The sequence below is a fragment of the Hesperophylax consimilis genome, chromosome 15 (genome assembly GCF_061612785.1).
Source record: "Hesperophylax consimilis isolate HC1 chromosome 15, BYU_Hcon_1.0, whole genome shotgun sequence".
Classification (NCBI taxonomy): domain Eukaryota; kingdom Metazoa; phylum Arthropoda; class Insecta; order Trichoptera; family Limnephilidae; genus Hesperophylax; species Hesperophylax consimilis.
Window position 1 is genome coordinate 25,189,974 of NC_142850.1, and position 24,075 is coordinate 25,214,048.

The 24,075-nt window shown below is 36.3% G+C and overlaps 1 protein-coding gene across 1 annotated transcript; it reads right to left on the minus strand.

Annotated features, from left to right (window-relative positions):
* Positions 1-603: 603 nt before the first annotated feature.
* On the minus strand, positions 604-23,166 carry LOC149417548 (E3 ubiquitin-protein ligase Kcmf1-like). The gene is made up of 9 exons (XM_089640080.1): positions 22,974-23,166; positions 22,613-22,780; positions 17,534-17,670; positions 15,090-15,209; positions 12,832-12,929; positions 9,382-9,556; positions 3,708-3,889; positions 2,594-2,824; positions 604-1,971 (listed from the first exon to the last, which is right to left on the minus strand). Exons 1-9 carry the CDS (start codon positions 22,987-22,989, stop codon positions 1,908-1,910), a joined length of 1,191 nt encoding a protein of 396 aa, XP_089496206.1. The 5' UTR covers positions 22,990-23,166; the 3' UTR covers positions 604-1,907.
* Positions 23,167-24,075: the final 909 nt, after the last annotated feature.

The window sequence follows — 24,075 nt, forward strand, 5'->3', positions numbered from 1 at the left end:
TCCTGTATCTAAATTTCGCTAATAAACAATTAGATAATGTTAATTAAGTGTTAATCTCAAGTGACCTACCAGGTAAGTATTGTACTGTATATTATCTTCATAAATAGTTAAGTAATAACATAGATCACTGTAGAAATGTATTATAAGTTTGTACAGCGCCCTTGAGGTGATTTTGCACAAAAACGGCGCTATACATGTCATCCTATTATTATTATTATTATTATTAACAATCCAGAATCGATCGAAATCTAACAGATCTGCATTTGAAAATATTCCAGAGGCCTGGGGGGTTAAATATGACTAACAAGGAATCATGATTAAATTGGGTTTTCACATACACGAGTGAGGAATTAAAAATTCACAAGCATAACTGTAAACAGACATTTCCTTTATTGAATGCATTGCAATAATATATGTATTACAAAATGTATGAGGAAGGCGAGTGTGTTGTGTTGCTTGACACCCAACTAACAATGTAAACTGGTTTAAATACAATATTTACCCCCATGTAGCTTCTATACATCTCAATCCTTTGACGTAAACACCTATGTAATTGTTTTGCATAATAAGTGATACTTTTCCTTACAAATAATAAATGATTGCATTAAATGTCAAATAGTAAGATGTGAATTATAAAGAAAGGGTCAAGGAGTGTTTTGTAGCTAGCTGGACAGCTACCGCACTTGACAACACCTGATCAGTACAAAGGAAAGCCAAACCGATACACTATTCAATCAAAAACATTACAAGTCTGACTAGACAGTATTTATCTCACATACTGAATATGCTATGTTTGTAAAACAAGGGCTACTTTGAGAAGAAAGGATTGACCCCACCCTAGATTATATGTACAATAGTAGATTAGGTTAGGTTAGGTTAGTTTAGGTTGGGTCGGGTCGGGTTGGGACATCATACAGCCGAACTGTACAGTATTGAGAGTGTAAGAAATAAACTTTCAAACAACTAATTTTAATTTATTTGCTACCGGCAATTCGTGGAATAATATATTTAAAACACAAGAAAAAGCATAAATAATCAAACTGTTTTAAAATTATTATTATTATTATTATTATTACTATCAAACATTCCACAAGACTCTGAGATGTTGATTAAATGATTTTAAAACAATACAATAATAATAATATATTTAATTAAAATTAACAACAATTATATTTCATTAGGAATTTAATGTTTAGTAATATCACTAAGTATTTATAGCGGTGCCATCCCGAGACGGGGAGCGGGTAGAGGGGGTTGGTTTCTATACAAAGCTTCCCTCTAATCAATCCCTCCCTTCGGCCCGGGAAGGGCTCCACTACCGTTAGCCTGCTGTTCCCTAATATATACATATATATCAAACAACATATCAATTTAATACATTTTTAAGACTAAATGTTAAATACACAAACAAAAATTAAACAGCAAGGGTCACGTCCCGTAGAGCAGCGCGGGTGCCCACACGTGCGGGACTCTCCCAATACACGGAACAAACCCCACATGCCCGTGCAACTTAACACGAGACCAGAGCAAACATGCGCCGTGTGGAGCATGCCACCAGCATTGGCAAAGCTTGACATACGAGGCTAGTTTGACAAATGGGTCGCACGCCGCATACAGGACTAGAACCACATGATTTTTAAGCTTCAAATTTTGTGGCGCTCCCACGAAATGGGATAGCTTGACATGTGGAGCTAAAATTTGACATGGGACCAACGCAAGATGTGAAGCCGAAACATTGTGCGGGGCTAGTACTAGACATGCGACAAGCTCAACATATGGGGCAGGCTTGACACATAGAGTTCCCACAGCACGAGGGGGAGCGAGAACTAGGTGTGGGGCTCCCGGGGCATGCGGGGCCAGTACGGCACGCGGGGCTAGCGGGACATGTGTTGGGGCGGGCAGCGACGTTAGGGCTCCTGCAGGCGCGTTGCCGACTTCTGAGGCGGGCAGCCGCGCGAGGCCAGGCAGGACCTACCTTCAGGAAATACACCAAACGTACAGTACTTAATTATGTATCCAAACAAAAAAAATTCTATGAATACGAAGGTCATGTTGCAAATTTTTCAGCCAATCACAATTTGATTAAAAGCTGAAACGAACCAAGAATCAGCGTTTCACGGGAAATATTAAAATTTCTAATGATTATCAAAAATGTGATGGAGTTTGAAGCAACCTTTCCTAAATTGTTCTTCCAGATGGATCCTCAATGCAAGCATCTTTATTGACTTTCATGTACCGATGAAAACTATTCCAAAATTCTATTTAATTGTAACAATATACCTAGATTGCATGCAGTCAGTAATACCTTCACAGAGGTGGTGGAGCAAGCTAAGCTGATGTTTTTAAAAAATGTTTACGTCTGTATCACTATAAAATGTATCCCACAATTCTATAAGCATGTAAAAGCTAATTTGGACGAATATAATTGAGTAGAGAAGATATGGTGAAAAGGTAACCAAAATAAACAGAACAGTGACAAAACAGAGCACGATAAAAAATAGGACAGATTAGGTAAACTGTGTTTATTTTTTCTTCGATGTTCTGTTTTGTCATGTGACCCACGGTATCATTTGACAGCAATGACAGTGTTTACCTCCCCTCGGCGAGGTGAGCGGGCTGGCGCTGGTGCTCCTTGCGCTGCTTGCCCTGCCCTTGCTTGGTGTTGGGGGGTGGAGGGACGCGCGCGGGCGGGGGTGGTGGAGGGTGGCGCGGGCGACGCGGCGGCGGAGGACGCCCCAGCGAGCCCAGCGCCGCAGCCTGCGCAAAGCCAGAGCGCCATGTCATCTCCGAGGGATCCTCTTCAATTGTCACGCTGCTCAGGAATCTGCAATGATGAAAGTACAACAAACGTAGGGGTTAGATATTGTATTACTATAGAATGATTCCCAACTGTTCAATATAACCGTCGGAAATAATGGCAACATTGATGCAAACTCAACAAAAATAATGATCCTCTATAATATTAAGGCATCTCAAAAATTAGGAAGTTCTAACTGTTGGGATGGGACAGCTATATTTTACTTGCTACTTACAGACTCACTCGACTAGGCACTGCGAATCGGATAGGAAAATCCACAAAGTCTAGCAGGAAGAAACATAACCAAAAGACAAGGTTTGCAAATTTTTTTATATAAAATGAAAAAAAGTGAAAATAACTTTTTTAATACCTTGTCTAATTAAATGTGTTTTTTAGTTTCATATAAAAATCATCGGCAAGCGAATTAAAAAAAAAAAACTATGTTTGCATTAAAATTATTAATTACATACTATATTTTGTGGATTTTTAATAATTCTGAATTACTAAAATTTAAAAGAGTATGTCATATGCTTTAAAAAACAGTATTTTATTTTGAAATGCGTTAAAAAACACCGAATTTATATGGAATGAACATTTCACATGCAATCTGCATTTTAACCACTCGAGCGATTTTTGGCATATTATGGCAAGTTTGCAAAAACATTTTGAGTGATACGTGATAGTGACGGCTTTAAACCGCAGTAAGCAGTTCATATGTTTTTTGAGGAATGATAATAATTGAATCATATGGTAAACGTATATGTATACAACCAATCACTCGAGTGATTATAAGAAATATATTGCAAAATATAGAGGCTCTAGGGGTTAAACAAAACTATTTTTCATTTAATTATACATGCTAAATGTAACAACAAAATATGCCAGATATAATAATGAGGGTGGGACTCACCTAGCCAGCAAGAACTGTGAGGGCGGTGCGCTCTCTCCGTCCCTGGCTGTGGCAACGGCGGGGGCGGCAGGCGGCGGGGCGGCAGGCTGCGCAGGGGCGGCGGCTGACGGTGCGGAGGCGGCCGGCGCTCCGCCCAGCCCGCCGCGCCGAGGCACGCGCTCCAGCTGCTGCTGCCGGGCCGCCTGCAACATCATCTTTTGTTTAATAAGAAACCACCATTATAGTCACACATTTTTATACTTTTATGCACAAAGATTTATTTATAAAAATGAGAACACTTCAGTTACATTGTAGCAGTGGCGGTTTTATCTAATGTGTTTTCTCACTTAGATTATAATATTGAACAGCGCTCCACTACTCTATAGTAAAAAAATTTACTCGTACAAATAAACATCCTGTCATAACTCCATAGTAAACAAATCAACGGCCCGGCGTGGATTGCAGAGTGCTTATATGAAGCTATGGAATATTTCATACCACATAAATTCTGTTTCCAACAGTGTTGGTACGTAACTCAGAGCCAAAATTCGTTATTCATGTGCGCAGCGTTAGCGTTGCTCGACTTTGAACCGAAACTTTACGAAGATGGGCTGCAAGTGAGGCATTCGAACCTAGACACATATACATATTTATTCACCACTATTGTTACCAAGTAAATGGTTACAGCTTTTATTTTCTTGTTTTTGAATTTCCAATATTATTTGGTGTTTGATAGCAAATACAAATCTTCCAAAACGCACCGATTTTTAAGTAAACTGTTATTTTCATACGTTACTTCCTGCAATGCAACACTTCATACTTATTCCTAAGCCACGGATTTGAATCGCTCTGATAGAAAACTCAGACCTTTCGAGGATCATCTTGTTAGAGTGTGAACGGGTAAAACAAGGTCTTGCCGAGAAACATATTGCAGCAGGGGGGAACACATGAGTCGTAAAATAACCCATTCTATAGGGTTTCCATTAGGTGGCAAACATCAAACGTGTACAAATGATGGGTATGCATTTATTGGAATAAAAACAAACCTAAACACAACATGAATTCAATATAAAATTGTACTTGATACATACAAACACTTCAGTATGAATCCAACTGATGCAGCAAAATTATTTAAAAAGATATATATTTTCATTAAAACAGATACTCATTTCAATGCAATGTAGTAAAATTGTCATGCGAATGAAAACAATCACAAAGGTTTAGCAGAATTTGTTAAGTCCGCATATAAATGACAATTTAAAATTGCATTTAATGTTGGCTTTTCATATTTTGGCAAAACCTTTTGGAGAGAAGGTAAAGGTGGGTCGATCGTTCACTGGCGAAATGATCGGGTTCTTTTACACATGGAAAAATGACTTAGATAGATCGATGAGCCACATGTTGGTCGGAGTCGAAAGTACCCGATCTTTAATAGGGTACTTTAGTTAGATATAACATAGATTCTTGAAACTAGTTCTTGCGACATAGAAATAGAGATGGTTAAACTGAAATTGCGGTTCCAGGATCTAGTTACAGGAGACTGACACATGGATTACAAATGGAACTTATTCTTTACATAGATACTTTGGAACCAGTTCCAAGTGGCATGAGAGTTTGTCAGTATGCTAATTGCTAATAAGATCTGATTTGGATAATAGCAGGGTGGCCACAAAAAACAGATTTCAAAATTCCCTGATAATTCCAGGTTTTCCAGGGCAGTTTCTATATTTTTCCCTGATATGTTTTATTTGATATCAGGACATATCGTTCAAAATTTTATTTTTGAAATACGATTTTCATCTACGCCAGAAAATTAGAACAGATACATAAATAAAGGGAATTCCGTCATCTAAAGCAGTGCTCCGCAACCTTTTCTCACCTACGACACACCAAATTTCTTCCTAGAATTACGCGGCACACCAAAAGCTAAAATATATACATATAAAATTGATACACAAATTTTACAATAATTTCTTTTTTTTTATTTGAAAACTATACATACATACATATAACTATAACATATTTATTTTTACGCAATCTTAATAATTATTATAAAATAATAATAAATTAATGAGCGATTAATTGTTAAATTAACCTGCGCTTGTTTCAATGAACACAAAAGTTTTATATTCGGCTCGATTTTTGACAGCGCAACCCGAATTCTTGGTCAAGACCTTTTAAGCATGACCGCTTATCATTTTTAATTAATACAAGCGTTGAAAAACTTTGCTCACATAAATATGTCGTTGAAAATGGAAGTAGTGTTAAGAATGCTTTGATGGAAATGTGAGGATATTCTTTTTTAACGTAAATCCGGAAAACATCTAATTGATCTTCGGAGAAGTGAAGTTTTAATGTCATGTCATTATTTAAATCTGTAAATTCCACTCGAATTTGCAGAAGCATTGCTTCCGTAGAATTTATTGCATTGGTTGCAAAAGGATTTCGAATCCAATCGTATTGTTCCGTATTAATGGAATAAAAATACCGACCAAATTTCTGCTGAAGCATACTTAAATGTTGTTGAGCCAGATCCACAGTTAATTGTTTGTTTTTAATTGTACTATGGTTGATCCTTTGGTACATTTCCAAACATCCTTTTTGCAACACTTTCTGCCGAAGTTCGTTATTAAGTTTATTCAAATGCTCGAATATATCAGCCATGTATGCAAGTTTGGCTATCCAGTAATTATCATCGAGGTACTGATATAGTTTGGGCATATTTTGATTTAATCGAAACTCACACACCTCATAACGAAGCTCATCGTGTTCAAAAGTTCCTCAGGTAAATTTTTGACCATCAATACTTCTCGATGTATGCAGCAGTGTGTAAATTGTAACGCTGGATTTTTTTGTTTTACATAAAAGACAAAACCCTTTTTACTACCCGTCATTGCCCCAGCGCCATCCGTGCAAACGGCAATGGAATTGCTCCATTTAATATTATATATTTTGAAGAAATCATCGGTTACTTGAAAAAATTCTTCACCGGTAGTTCGCTCTGGAACCTCCTTACAAAATAAATAATGTTATTTAATAAAGTCCTCGTCAACGAAAAGTACAATAGCTATCAACTGTGCTTTATTTTTAATATCGGTTGTTTCGTTGATCTGAAGCGCAAATTTTTCAGCCAATAGTAGTTTTCTAATCAGTGTTTCTAATATATTGTGAATACGTCTTTTAACAGTATCTGCAGACAATGAAAAATAGACAATATTATGAAAAATATTTTGTCATTGTGTATTAAATACATAATGAAATATTGTAAAATGTCAAATACATTGAATTTGACCGCGGCACACCTGTGACGGGCTCACGGCACACCAGTGTGCCACGGCACACCGGTTGCGGAGCACTGATCTAAAGCATTTATTATTTCTTTGCACCACAATGATCTATTCAAAACAAAATACACTTATTACAAATTTATGATATTTCGCCTGAATTTGTGTACAAATGAAAAGACCAGACAAAAATAGACAAATAAACAAAATTAAGTACAGTAGAACCCCGATAATTCGAAAAAACGCGTAATTCTAAATTTTCGCCAAAAAAATTTCCGCAGAAAAATTTTTTCATACAAAATTTTTTTTAATTCGAAATTTGTCAATTCGTAATTCGAAATTTATTTTTGTCCGCGCTCGAAAATTTGTTCGTGAAATTCGAAAAAATTTTATTTTTGCGAAAATAAATCGTAATATTTCGTAAATCTGAATCTGGCGGTAAAACGCCGAAAAATGTATTTTTACGTGGTTATACATCGTCCTAATTAGTATTATTATTTTGTAAATCTGAATCGATTTACACTGGAATGTTGTATTTTTTCAAATTTATTTCGAATATCCGAGTTAGGGCCGAGAAAATACGTTTTACGCGGATATATGTCGTATTTTTACGAGTTTACACCAAATATCTGTATGGGTCGGCCGCGACGAAACTCGGCCGCGAAATTTCGATTTACGCGTAAATGTATCGTATATTTACGAATTTATTTCGAATATTTGAATTTAAATGGCCCGCTGCTACGGAAATCGGCCGCGAAATCTCGATTTACGCGTAAATATATCGTATTTTTACGAATTTATTTCGAATATCTGAATTTCAAAGGGCCCGCCGCGACGGAAATCGGACGCGAAATTTCAATTTACGCGGAAATATATCGTATTTTTACTAACTTTACTTCGAATATCCGAGTTACAAAATACGGCGCGACGGAAATCGGCCGAAAAATTTCGATTCACGCCGAAATATGACATATTTTTACGAATTTACTTCAAATATCTGAACTTAAAAGGCCGTCCGCGACGAAAAACTGCCGATAAAATTCGATTTACGCGGAAATATTTCATATTTTTACGAATTTACATCAAATATCTTAATTTAAAGGGTCGGCCGCGACGGAAATCAGCCGCGCATTCTCGATTTACACGGAAATATATCGTATTTTTGCATTTTTTTCTCGAATCTGAATTTTAAGAGCCGGCCGCGACGGAATTCGGCCGCGAATTCTCGTTTAACGCGGAATATATCTTATTTTTACGAATTTAAATTCAGATATTTGAAATAATGAGCCGGCTGCGACGGAAAATTACCGCGAAATCTCGATTTACGCGGAAATATATCGTATTTTTACGAATATCTCAATTTAAAGGGTAGGCCGCGACCGAAATCGGCAGCGAAATCTCGATTTACGCGTAAATATATAGCATTTTTACGAATTTATTGCGAATATCTGAATTTAAAGGGCCCGCCGCTACGGTAATCGGCCGCGAAAATAAAGAAATAATTGGTATTAATACGAATTTACAGCTAAAATACCACCCGGATTTGAAGAGGCGGCCGAGAAAATCGATTTTCGGCGTATTTTTTTTTCATAATAATTACGTGGGAATTCGTTAATTCGAAATTTGATTTTTGATGTCCCGTGGATTTCGAATTTACGAGGTTCTACTGTATTGACGCTTTGTAAAAATGTTGATAATGATGATCTTTAAATTTTATTACGACCGTACTGGGTGTCCGACCCTTTTGACACTTTCTTGTAACTTTGCTAGCTTTTTCTTTACAGATTTCGCACCTACATAGTATAGGGGAAAAACCAAGGCGGGTGGTTTACGACATAATTGTGTTGCAAGGGCTATTTACGAAAATAATAATAAAAAAATACCTACTAATCTAGTTTGTCTTTGTCGGCATATCTTTTGTTACACACGCCGCAAGTAAAAGTAATAAAACACAACTTTGGGACTTCACAAATCGTAAATAACGAATTTCGTTTTATTTTTGGAATTCCCTGATATTTTAAGAATATTTTTAAATTCCCTGACATTTCCCTGATAATTCCCGGTTCGGTAAAATTCCCTGATAATTCCCGGTTTTCCAGGTCTGTGGCCACCCTGAATAGGTACTAACTCACAGTTCTATTTCTGTTGTGAGAATGAGATTTGAGATGCCCGATCTACAAAATTAATACATCTATGGTCGCTCACCACGCCCATCACAGAAACATACACAAGCATAGTAATATTTTAAAAGAGAAGGTAGAATTTTAAAAAAATCACTGACATAATATCCTCTCTTTCTCCTTCCATCCATTCTTTTTCTCTGGTAACATTTTGAAAATTTGGTCGGTCATAGACTCAACTCGCTTAAAAATAGAGTACAAATACAAAAAAGAGTGCTTTGTGACACTCACCGATACCTGGTGTCTCTCGAGCTGTAGTTGCATCTGCAGCTGTTGCAGCTGCGAGGGGGCGGGGGCCGGCCCGGCGGCCCTGCGAGCCCCCGACAGCTGCGAGAGCAGCTCCGCAATAGGGTCCACTACGGCCTCGCGGGATCCCGGCGACAGGGCGCTCAGCCCGCTTCCCGCACTGGAATATATAACGCAATTGTTATTGAATAATACAATACAACTTACTGTGGCCGTACTGGGCTGAAAACAAAGGCATGCAAAAGCCTCTACCTGTGTGACCTTTACTATCACCGGACAGTCTTCATTGGTTCAACCTCGCCTTGAAGGTACTTTGCTATTGATTACTACTTATGTATATTGTTATTAAATGCACAATTTTTATTACAACCTCTTGCAATAAAAGCCATTAAAAAATAACAGACAAAAGAAGTATATTAAGATATGGATTATGGACACGGAAAGGAAGAATATACATACAATTCTACAACCTAACAAAAATTAATGTTATGAAAAACTGACTCGAATTAAAAATTCATAAAAATGGACTCGCTTAAATGTGCTTGAATTTGAGATACCTTTTTACAAAATTTACTCAAATTACAATACAGGGGAGGGATATTAGAAACATGATAAAGGCAGCAGCTACAATCAGAAGAGACCCGTGCATTATGGATAGGCATTGCCGTCAAATTAAATTTAACTAAATAACAATCCAGGGGAGGAATGTGTTGGAAACATGATCGTAGGAAGCAGCTACAATCAGAAGAAGAGACCGGTGCATTATGGATAGACATTGCTGTCAAATTAAAATGAACTAAATTTACGGACAAAATGATTATATTGTTTATTTGTTTTAATGTATTTATGAAATAGTTTCTATTTCTGTGTTAAGTTTTAAAATCAATGTACACTGTTCATTGGACTCCTTTAAAAATTCGTACTCTTATGCAAAAATAAGTTTCTTTTATTTTATTAATGTTGTCTTTCCCGAAATGAGTTTTTTTTAAACTCGTTAGGAATAATATATTATAAATAGTATTGTTATTATTTTGTAATATATAATCACTCAATACATAAATGTTATGTTTTTCTTCTATAATTTTCCTCTTGTAATGTTTTAGCACACTTACAAAAACTTACTTTAAAACAAAAGAACATACTACCCAATTTACAATTCACACACAAAACCATGTACAATGTGACTTTTTACCCAGGGGTACCCATTAAGTCACATTCTTTTCAACATTTGTAAAAAATTAAAAAATTAAATTAATGTCATAGCTAGATAGCCAGCAAAAGAAGGTGCGCAGAAGTACGTCTGTTGCCATGCACAGATAGGGCGTGATTTATTAGTAGTTTGCTAGCATTGGTTGGCTCCCGCACCGCGCTTCATTCTGGATAATGCTAGGGGACTAGTTACTCTGTCATGCCCACGCAGGTCATAGCCCTACAACAATAATTAACTCTCCAGTCTACACATAATACTATACTTCACAACGCAAACATTTATTACATTAAAAAGGAATGCCATCTGCTAATTAACCCCTGGGGTATTTTGACATTTTGTCGTCAAGTGACTTTAAATGATCTATCAGATTCATGATTTATTTAGAAATATTCCCGGTTGACATTAATTTTCAAATATATTCGCTGTTAGCCCATGGAAAATGAAATACTGTTTTTGAAAGCAGTTGAAATACTCTTTGAAATTTTAATGTTACAAATGAACATAGGCAATTAAAAATACATCATATTAAAATAAATTATAAAAACTTCGCAAGCTTTTACAAATCTTTCGCAAACATGCAAACAAGGGGGCCGTTCAAGTATTATGTAAGTACTATAGGGGGGCAGGGGGGTCTTTGCTTTGCTTTTTGATGACATGGGGGGGTGGGGGGGTCGAGATAGTGATTACGTCAGCACTGCTCAGCAGTAGTTATTTTTTTTTACACATTGGCAACCCACACATTGTCTATGTTTGAAAACCGAATACATATTCGGGGATTCCCACAAATAATTAATACGTTTAGGTACTCACTTAAAAAACAAAATACATTCAGAAAAATGCATATAGGTACCAATTTTTACGTAAGCATGGGAGGGGGGGGTAAGAGTTTTGCTTACTTTTGGTGACAAGGGGGAAGAGGGGGTAAATAATTGTAATAAATCTGCTTACGTAATACTTGAACGGCCCCAAGGGTCATCAATGACTTTTTGAGATATATTACAATTGGAAGTGTCTGTGGTAAAGTTTTAAATGAAAATACAAAGCTAAGTGTTGCCACTTTCTGACACTGCTTAAATCGTATCTCACAGTAATACAAAAGGAGATAGAACGACTTTTATGAGTTTGTATCAGTTTGTGTCGTAAGTACACAAGAATACTCTACTGGTGTCGGTGTACCGTGTACTAAATGGCACAAAAAGACCCGAGGGGTTAAAAAACCTCACAGTTGGAACCGTCAGCTGTTAAAACGTAGTTTCTTGGCAGAGAAACATTAATATGAGTCTTAAGCATTAGACGCTTATCAGAGGCTTGGCTTTCTGCCAATATATTGAAACAGTTCTGCAATAATTATAAGAGGAATAAGTATTCCGAGGTAGAAATACCTGGCCACTGTTTGATGACCATCATCGCTATTACGGGAATTGAATGATTTTCGTTTAAGAGCCTATGAATTATCGCAAATAGACTGACGCAACAAATATCAAGTGATAATTTCAAACTAACATTATTATCTTTGAATTCTAATAATTGTATCTGATAATTTCAAATCAAAAATCGAATCAAACTGGCTTAACCTTTTAAATGCCAGTAGGTAGAAGTGTAGCTGTGCACAGCAGGCCAAGAATGCGAGTTAACTCGCTCTTGGCACAGAAGCGGTTAAATAATGCTGGGTTTCCATCTCATCTATTCTATGTATAAAATGAATGTTGAGGTTGAAACACCTTTGGGTTTCTGTTCCATAGAAAACCAGAATAGATTAGGTGTAATCCCAGTTTAAGTCTATTAGCAAAGAAAATCAAAACAGTCATAAAGCATAATGGATATGCTGTGACGGCTTATCTAAATTTGGAATCGGCGTTCAGTGGAACCATTTAACGAATTTTGAAACGTCCAAATTGAAATTTCTCTATGACTGTTTTTTTCTAATGGTGACTTGGTCATCGACATGCAGGGTTCGTACCTAAGTATTTTGATTCTGTTAACAGTGCCATGTTTTCCACGGGCGTCCTCGACTTCTACCATTCACTTTTGAGACACATATTGTCCCGATACTCATTTCTTCGCACATCCGCGACACGTGTCCAAACAATCCAACCAACCTATTCTTAAGATTATTCATTATGCTTACATCATCAGCCTTGAATTCTTTCCATATCTATACATTTGTAACACGGTCATACACGGTTTTGCCACACATATTATGTTAACTCAAATTATTTGCTCACCTGAAGTGCATATTCGATCGCCGTGAACGAACGCCGATTCCTCTTCCTGCATGAGGGGTGCGGCGAACTCCACCATGGCGGATAGCTGTCGGCTCGTCGTAATCATTAGTTAAGGACGATATTTTCAATAACATTATGGTTTGAGACAGAGAATGGAAACAAAGACAGGTGTGGCATGGAAGCATGCCGACTCTCATCGGGCTACGAGCAATATGAAAGAGTGGACAATAAGGTTTATCTTCACCATTTACATATTGAAGGACTCTTGTTGGAAAAAAGAGGTTTGTGATCGTGTCACATGTGTATTTTGAAGTCGAAGAAAATCTGTAAAAAAATATATATAAACCTTGGGTGTGACACTATCAAGAACAGAATTGTTCGCATTGTGATACAAATAGACAGACTATATACTACTACACTACAAAATTTGAATTCCATGTGTGCTGTGTCATATCACGTCTCCTCTAATACAACATAAGTAGACGTATCACATTTCTTCTAATACAATTTATTTATTTATCTGACAATTTGTATAGCGCCGCTTTTGTGAGATATCACCTCAGGGGCACTTTACAGTTGGTAAGTAGACGTATCATATCTCCTCTCTCCTCTAATACAACCTAAGTAGACGTATCATATCTGCTCTAATACAACGCAAGTAGATGTATCACATCTCCTCTAAAATGACATTGTGTCCGTGAATGTGTTAATAAATGAATAATTGTTTTTTTTAATTTCAAATATGTTAATTTACAAACTGACGCACAGGCGGGCATGGTAATCAGGTGTATACAGAATATGAAACAGAAGCATATAAGCTATGGGGACAAGAAAGAGTATAACATTTTACTACGTGAGAGGTATAAAAGCAAAACTGTTACTATCCACACTTTGTTCATTTTGACCCAATGATTGATTAGTAATCTATATAACACTCTACACCATCCAATCTGCAAACCAAAGCCAAAAAAGCCTCTAAGCCATTCAAAAACGACTGGTCAAATACAGAACCTCCTCCTGTGCACTTTTGGTGAAGTTCAAAAGCGCCACTCTCGAAATGGACCAATCACGGACCAGAAAACATGTAAGTACTTCACAAATCCAATATGGCCGCCGTGTTGTTGGTTGAATTGCAAAACCACCAATCTGACAAATGTTCAGGTTCAAAAATACCACTAACCTGAACTGAATTTGTTTTTAGAGTAAAAACAAAACTAAAAATAGTTTATTAGAAAATGCGAATCTAAAAAACACACATAAGCTTGCAATTTAAAAAGGAAATCACCAAAAAAGTTTAAGGCCCCGCAGTAAGCGTTCAAAGATGGTTTGAAAGGGAGATATGTAAATACTAATGTTAGAGGGAGCTCGCTAATATTAAAAAACGATAATAATTAAGGGAAAATGGTGAAGATATTTAATAAAAACGACTCGTTTGACATAGAGCTAAAATCTCTCGCCAAATGTGCATTTAAAGATACACTGAATTTTTTCATGCCTAAAACATATTAAATAACAGAATAAAATGTGTTTTTAATAATTTTCGGAGCTTACTTTGCGATTTTTTTCTAACAAGAGAATTTCATATAATTAACGTTTCAGCATAACAAATTTATAGATATTATCTTCAAAAATAACATATTGTGTTTTAATGCTAAACATTTTGCATCGGTGGATAGTGAAGGTTTACTTTTATTGAACCCATATATTCAGAGTAATGTATTCGCTTTGATTCTGTAGCTGTTTGAGGTGGGGTGGGAACCTTAATTTTGTTTTCCGTAGACCCCTGCCCGCCAAATATGCCTTTCGTCATATGATATCCGATTCTTTAATGTCAGCGTATGGATCGATATTCCAGTGTGGTATTTCGATAGTCAAAACACCATTAGAACATTTAAATATTGAACGTAGGCCAAAACATCATCATCCTGGACGTTTGTCAATGACATGTTGGGGAACTGGGGAAATTCGTACCTTCCAATGTTTTGCTTCAGTATTCTGGCAAGAGAAGTAATGTAGACTCTATTTATAAACCCAATTAAACAATTTTGTGAAATTAATATCAAATAAGTATTTCTATATCTATTATGAATATCATGTACCTACACACAATCTGTGTTAGGTGTATTACATCATTCACTGAATGACTAAATGTTGATGATGACTGTCTCAATTTTTTCTCGCTGACCTATAGCGGTAATATAGACCACCACTTTGGGAAGCTCTGATCGGGCCTATATAAATAGTATTGTAAAGGATATGAGAAAAGAGATTAGGTCCCGGGGTCCGGTGCGATGCTCTAGGGTGAGGTGTCCAGCAAAATCATCCGTCACGAAATTGGGTTCACCAACTGGCACCGCGGCGCAAACTGGGCACACCACCTACAAAAAAATGGGATATTAAAAACAAAATGTGTATAGGAGTGACTGGCAAAGTTAGATAATAGAAGCAAAGGGAGAATTCTACAGCCAGTCTGTCACAGTATCAGAGTAACCTCGGGGAAATATTCAAACTGACAATCAAAATTCCCACAAATGACCAAAGAGAGTCGAGAATCTCGTCATTACTGGGTTCCAAATTTGAGGAAAATTATAATTAATAATGAGATCATGAATTCTACAAGGAAATCCAAGTATTAATTATTTATATTTTTCACTCGACTTTAACTGATAATTTGAGGTGGAAATTCATATCAAGATATAAATCTATTTTTATAAAGAAGAGTGTCTGTGGCGGGAGGCATGGATTAGATTTTTATACAAATCTACAGTTATTTTTACTTATTTTCTTAGAATTAACGGCACAAGTGCCATTTACATACAAGTGCCATTTACATACAAGTGAAAGTTATTATCCCTTCGGCACTGGTGCGTAGTTGGGATACACGCCAAACGCGCGCCCAACATTTGTACACGGTTGACATTTGTCACATGAGAACGGGTCGATTCTACGATTCGTTCTTAAGTTCAACAGCTCGGCTGTGGAACGAACTGCCGGCCTCTGTGTTTCCTCCCTCCTACAACATGGGACTCTTCAAGACCCATGTTCACTCCTTCCTCTACACAAAAAGACCCTCCACACAGCATCCCCAAAGATGACATAGGCCCTGAGGGAAATTATTTTCTTCAGGGCCTCCTGTGTGGAGTTAATATAAAAAAAAATTTAAAAAATTGACAGTCGTAGTACAATAAGATTAAATAAGTTTACAAGAAAAAAGAATACACAATGGTACAACGTTATAAAGAAATAAAACAGAAACAAAAACTAAAAACTTGCTATGCAATGATCTCATTAATATAAGCACTGCTAAAATGTTTTATTTCATTCTGAGATTGTTGAAATTTTGCCCACTTGACCTTCAAAACATGTGGAAGGTCACTGTCAACATGATATTTCCAAAAACTATCCCATCCCTTTTTCCCACCCCTTAACCTCCGGAAAACCCAACCGATAAGAATTTCTTCCCGCCGACAAACCGTTGCTGGAATTTTTTGATTTGCGATTTAAACCTGAATGCCATGAGAAAGTGCATAAATTTTTTTAAGAGAATCCCTTGCACTTGAAAAACTTTAGTTTATTTTTGATTTCCCACAAAAAGGGTCTGGTGTTCCACAAGTTAAAGCAGAATTTCGATACTTCTTGATGAAAATGTTGCATGCTTGACTTTCAAAATAAGAAGGAAATAACCGTATACAACTGATTACGAAAATCAGTGTAAAGCTCGGGCTACAACGGGGACTTCAGCCAGTAAGTAATAAAGATTTTTAAATCATTAATTCACATTTACTATATATATTTTTAAGTTTGATAATCCCAATAGTGAGGAAAGGTAGGGAAGTACCAGGTGATTCAGATTTGATTACATAAACATAGCTAAAGCCAATTCAAACTGAATACTTATCTGAATAGCCAGGTACTTTGCAACATTCCGCATCATGCACATTTTAGCCTGTCGTCTCACTGGCTTGGTAACGGTTCGAAATCAACAAAAACCGGATACATTGTGCAAAAAAAGCCCCACAATGGCCGCTCTGCACACCATGGTGCACTTTACTTTTCTGCTGAGGGTCTACGATTTTTGTCCATTTCGTACCGTTACCGAGCCAGTGGGACGACGGGCTTAGTGAAACTACATGGATTACATAGGTATATATGACATCCAATGATGACGAATCACATTTGCGACAATCATGTAGACGAGGTCAATGATAAAGAGGTGGAGTTTTCAATCAATCTATCGGAAGTAATGTTTTTATGTGAATACCGCACAAGAGTCCCAACTGTCGGAAGCCAGTGGGAATATGGGACATACCCAATTGGAATACGTTATGACACTGAAGGGAGTGGAGAAGGAAAAGAGACAGGGAAAAGTAAGATTGGGAAATACCTGGATATTCAGATCTATTTACTAAACACGGCTAAAGCCATTTAAAGCAATGGTGGTCTTTCACCAGGACGATACTAACACTACCTACCACCATGCCTTTAATTTTAATTCCTAGCATTTAAACAAATGGTCCATGTGTAATTTGGACAATTAATCGGACAGTGACAAAACCAAACACTATGAAATAATAGGTTAGGTTAGGTTTTTATCGTTTGGGTTTATGTTGTTAACAGTATAAAATAATAGGTTAGGTTATTTTTTTCTCTTCTTTTAACTTGGCTTCAATGTTCTTTTTTGTCATGGAATCGTATAATTTACCTCCTGTGAAGTATCGGCGTGATCTGCGGTGACGTGTTCCTGTAGGGTGGCGTCCGTGAAGCCCATTCTGTTGCAGAAGGGGCATGTGTATGCCTGTGGCTGTTCGAGTCCCAAAGCTTCTCCTCCGTAGTACAAGTCTACAAAGATACCATAAAATCATTAGTGTTGGCATAGAGCATCGGTCGACAGACTGCGGCTCTTTGCATAGGAGTTTGCCGACCCCTGGCAGAGAGAAATACAAAAGCCCACACCGGTGGGTACTAGTCAACAATGGTAACATATATCATTAGTGTTGCCAAGAAATATGAAAATACAATGGGCGTGTATAAAGGTAAAAACACACTGGGTCGATGTAGGCCACATAAGTAACTAATTAAGATATCTGGACTAATTACAATCCATACATTTTCCTTACACACTTGTCACACGCAACGCGAACCTACGCTTCCATCGCTGCGCTGATCTGGGCTGTCCAGATCGGCGTGGGACGTGTAAAGATAGAGGGGGTGGCGTCACGCCTCCAACGAGTTGATTTCACATCTGTGAGTGGTATTATCTATGCATCTAACGTTATGTTTGATTTGACAGTCGATTGAATTGCAGCTGGTTTGACAAGCATTTATTATAGATCAGATATGAATTTGCATTCAGCCATAAAATGAACTTTTCAGCATCTAACCATAGAGCAGACGCAGAAGACACAACAACAACATAAAGAATCACTATGATCGTTAACTACATATTATGTTGATATTGAATGAATGGCAATTGTACTATAGAAAAATTGCCAATCTTTCTCTAGTACCAATAATTGAGTTTCGAAGATGTGTATTTTCTTTTCGTATGTTATATTCAATAATGCTGTGAAGCTCGTCAAATTTCCCTTTGTTCTATGGAAGTACATGAAGAATCGTTCGACATCAGATTCTAGTTCATTTATTAGAGCATGTAACTCTCCAAACATTTCTCTTTAATTTTCTTTATATGAAAATTAATTTAAAAATTATAATCTTAGTAAGTCGTCCTCAAATTCGCTTTCAGAATCACAAGACATTACAAAGCTACGAATTGCGTCTGCCGAGAAGTGAAACACATAAACATAACCTAAAAAATAAATGTCAAATCAACGGACGCACCTGTGCGCCACGTAAGTAAGAACTAGACACCACTTGTCACGTGGTCACGCGCGTTGTGTGTGTGTACGAACCAGTGTGCACGTTGACTTGTATACATAGTATTGCGTGTATAACATGCGTCGACCCAGTGTGTTTCTACCATAAATAAACCACCCACTATATTAATATCTTCGGGCTTTTTGTATGAAACAAATTGGTCCTAAAAAAGCATAGATATGCCCAACATATAGACTCTCATTCGGAGCCTACTTATTATACTATATACCAATGAAAAACTCTGAAAGTTTATTCCATAGACTTTCAGTTTTCAGGCAATCATATCACAATATTTCGATCGGAGTTATACCCCCTGGTATAACCTCCGACGAACACTACAGCGATATAACGAAACTCTACAACGATACCAAAGAGATTCGATTTAACATAGAGGTTTAAATCATTAGTTTTGCCAAAGAGAAATAAAAATATATAATTGGATTATGATGATAAAAAATCTTTGGAACGCATAAAGCAATGAAACATTCTAGAGGGTGGGGTAAACTAAGGGGTGGGGTTTAATTGTAATGTCACTCTTTAATAATTGATTAATGACTAGAGGTGTATAAGAAACTTATTTATTTCATGTCTACCAAGACCAAACAAAGTGCTAAAATGCAATTTTGTACATCAGTTGCAAACGCCGCGAAGAGTGATATTAGGTGTAACGGTGTCCAAAAACATTTCAGAAAGTTTGAGGCAAAAAGCCCAAAAACAACAATGACTTTTCAATTATGGAAGGGAATCACTTAAAAAAAGCTTAGTACAGACATTCGTTTTTACTCAATCGAGTTAAAGCGACAAGTAAGAACGAAGGCTGAACAGTTCGAGCCCCAGCATATCGGCAATGCGGAAGCAGCAGTGGCTTTTTTTAGCGAATGTCGCATTGCTCGCTCATAAAATGAGGTTAAGTGAAAAAACAGATACTGGGTGGAGGGGTAGTTGAAACGACGCGCAGATTACAGCCACGTTATGCTTATTTCTGCATTATATCCCGCCGATTTTCAAAATTATTCAAGACAGAAGAATTGTACACCGAACATTTGCAAATGGTTACCCCGTTAATTAAAAAAAATCATACCCACATAGGGCAATCAATTTCACCACAAGAAAGATTATCTGCAACGTTGGGGTACCGACACACTAAGAACTTACACAGACATTTACAGCAAAAATTTCAAAGCAAGCCCTATGTGATATCTTTGATGGGCGGACATAACAGTATAACTGCATTTTTGACCATTTAACTATGTATATGAGAAAATGTGTCTTGAAAACATATTATGTTTTGAGTACTGGTGTAACTATACTGTTAATACCATTGATGCCGGCATACACAAGACACATTTTCTCATATAAATCGTTAAATGGTCAAAAATGCATTTATACTGTTATGTCCGCCCATCAAAGATATGATACCTGAGACATTCTGAATATTTACAAACGACACGGCGTGACCTCACATCTCAGCGGCTTCTAACTTACTCGACATAATACACACACTCTCCCGACTCAATGGCTCAAAGCGAGTAAAATCGAAAGATATTAGGAGTTCCTAATCGCTTCAAGCCATTGATTCATGAGTTTTGCCGTCCACACGGTAATACTTACTCGATATTGAGTAAAACCGTCGAGTAAGAACAAGTGTGCGTACGGAACATAACAGTAACTGACCAAACATAAGTGCACTTTTTATGCTGGCAACACTAAGAATTAATATTTTCTTTTTACCGGAGACTGTTTTTGCGATGCGAGTTTAAGCTTTATGCTTTGAAAACTGTAAAGAGATATTATATTCTCTCTTAATAGAATTTACTTTATATTAATTACTATTCATTATCATAAACCCCTCATACCTCGATTTATGTCAGGTCTTATACAAATCTAGTATTCATTCAACTATTACTACACTAGTAGATATTTCTTTTAATTATGTATTGTTTAACTGCACTTCTATTAACAACTGTATCACTTGCAATAATATTTTTGTGTACACATTACTTGTTCTGTAATCACTCTATTGTAAAAGCCATTTTATGGCGTTTAAATAAATAAATAAAATCAGAATCACTTGTGGACTGTAAATTCTATTCTTCTCTATAGCATCCCAGAAATTAAATATTTGAATTTTCAAAGGTGTATCCAGGTCATTATTAAGTTTTTCGTGTAGGGTATTTAGTCCGGTTTATGTAGAAACAGTTTGTTTCCGTGTAAGGTATCTAATCCGGTTTATGTAGAAATAATAAAACCATTTTATATATCCGATTCTGTACTCTTCAAGATTTTCTGCTCTGGTTTTCAACCGGTTAACTATCACATATGACTTTTTATTGCATTTTACCAAGTGTGTTTAAACCATTAACCCAATATAGAAGGTAACCCAAAGTATAAGCTGCTTTGTAGAGGAAATAGGATTAAATTTAAATGCTGTCAATGTTACAATTAAAACTCAACACCTTATGTATTTTCACAGCACATTTCTCCCACTACCAAAGATGGCTTCCATAAAATGCTGCAAAATACTTCACAGACAAACTTCATTATAATAAACCAGATTAGGTTAATATGGCTTTAAGGTAAAAAAAAAAAAAAAAACAATGTGGGTTAAATGCTTATCTTATACGACATTTAAACAGAACATCTATTATTCAATTGATTTTGGGGTATTATGCCATGCTTCCTCCCCCTTTAGACAGCCTAGCACATTTGTCCTCATGATGGGCACTGCTAGGAGGAAGCATTGCATAATACCCCAAAATCAATCATGATAAAACTTTTGGTCTTGAGAAAGATTTATGTGAACACCGCACAAGAGTCCCAACTGCTTCCAACCATCAGGAGCTAGAGAGACTATGGCATCTCCAATAGGGGTATGTTGTGAGGCTGAAGGTAGTGTGGATAGGAAGGAGATGGGGAGGCGGAAGGTTGGGAAGTACCTGGGTATTCAGATCTGGTCACCGAACACGGCTAAAGCCATTTCAAGCAACGTTTCAATACTGAATGGAGGACTTAGACTAGGGCGATACTAAGATTATCTTCCACTCTGGAATGTGCCACAAATATGTCTTACATTATTTTAAATGATTTAATCGGTAACATATATTAACCAAATAAAATTTACATGTGCACACCGGGATTTGAACCCGAGACCTCTGGATTGTCAGTCGAGAGCCTTACCCCTCGATCACGGAGGCCATTTTATATCTCATAGTATGTAGTATGGACTTGGTGGACATGAATATAAACAAAATAAGTAACTATATTTCAACCATGCCCCCCTGTGAACTGTGAAAGTTATTTTTATGTGATTTAAAAATGCTTTAATCATAATTTTTTCATTGTGAGCTAATTTTTGATGCGAGCAAAATTGAAACAAAATGGTTGATTATTGAAATAAAAATACTATACTAAAAAGATTAAAGCCTTGACCCCAAGTTAGTTACCATTTTACATATGACAAGATAGTGAGAAGAAATTCACCATCTAAATATAGTTTGATTGTCCATTAGTATAACTACTGCATATGTCATCACCTTTCAACGGTGAATACTTTGCAGTTTTAACGCCAGTACAATACACAAACAGTATTTGTAAAATTATGATGATTTGAAAACAAAAATTTTGTTAGAATAATAATATGATTAGATGGTTAATTCATATTGACTAACTGTTTCAGCATCGAAACTGTCATAATAATATCTTTTGAGACTTAAATATTGACTTTATTAGCCTATTATTATGTCTTTGATTTCCACCAAACATGACAATAGAATCCAAGGATTGTTTATTCGATATTCCGTGACAAAAGAAGCAAAGATATTCACAATTTGAATGATATAGTTGATATTGTGAAATGACATACAGAATGAAAGGAAATAATGGCCAAGGTGTGAAGTGTAAACATTACCGAAATCAGATCGTGTGAGGATGCACTGCATCGGGTGGTCTGTTGTATGGCGAGCTGATGTTGCTCCATTCTCGTAGCAAGAGGCGCACAGGTCATAATCGTAACATATAAGGCATTTATAACGGCGCCCCCTGAAGTTGCTTTTCATACATGAATCGCAGCTGACTCCTGCAAACAATGTCAAAATATTCTTACAAAACATGTCCTTCACATCAAAAGTTAGGTCAATAGTACTCTTTACGAGCTCCAGAGAACAAAGAAAAGCAATATTAAGGATATAGATCGCGAAATATCCAGCTGCAGTGACGATTGCAGCCTTTAAAAGTCATTCGTGTAAATTTTGATTATCACCACCACCTACCTTCATGGCGACTCATTTTAGCTCAAACGCAACTCTATTTCTGTTTCGCTTATTTTTGGCGAATTTCTTACAGCGCCTTCCTTCCTTTGTAAATAAATCAACTCTAATATTAGCGCTAACATGGGCAATGACAATTTTTTTAACAGAAATTTCTACGACAAACCTAACCCAACTAGGCCATAATGACGTCACATAATGCCATAGACAATGTAAATATTTCTATGTGTGTGTTCAATGTGTTGTATACATAAAAAAATATAATAACACACATTCATATTCGAACACCGTGTCAAAGTAGTTAATAATGTTTGGATCATTTTTATAGCGCGTTATCGTGATAAAATCACCTCAAGGGGCTATAGGACTTAATTTATGTATGATGAAAATAGTTAACAATAATTGCATAATATTCCAAAAGAAAGAATTACCTTCATTTTTTTCTGGGCGATATTTGTCGTATATTTTATATAGCACAGGATACCCTAGTGAGGACAAAGAAATACAATTAATATACATACATTCACTATAATATTTTGGTTTTACAATGTTTAAATAGTCACAAAATTAAAAAATATATAATTTAAAAAAAACCTTTCCTAATACATCGGTCGGCCGACCACGGCTCGCGAACCGCCTCTTTCATAGGCTTTTATGGCTCATATTGTATAATATAATATATATATATATATATATATATATATATATATATGGTATGTATATCGCTCTCTGATACATTATTTGTTATATCATTTGTTGTTGACAACTTCACTGAAAGTTTGTTGATCCCTGTACTAAAACATTGACAGTGGAGAAGTTGTAGATTACTAGGAAACGAATATTAATAATTGCAGAAGAATCAATAACTGGATGAAACCAGAGTTTATCGCAAAGATTTTATTTATTGGAGCGTTCTGTTTTCATCATCTCCATAAAAATATTTTTCTATGTGTTATTTGACTTTAATAAAGTTATTATCAAAAAATGATCTTTATGGTGAAAATAAAAATTAAATTTTAAATTAATAATTAGGACAATATTTTCTTAAATAAGTGGACATAGAACGCGCGTATATTGGATGTGGTGCAGAGAAACCAAAACATTT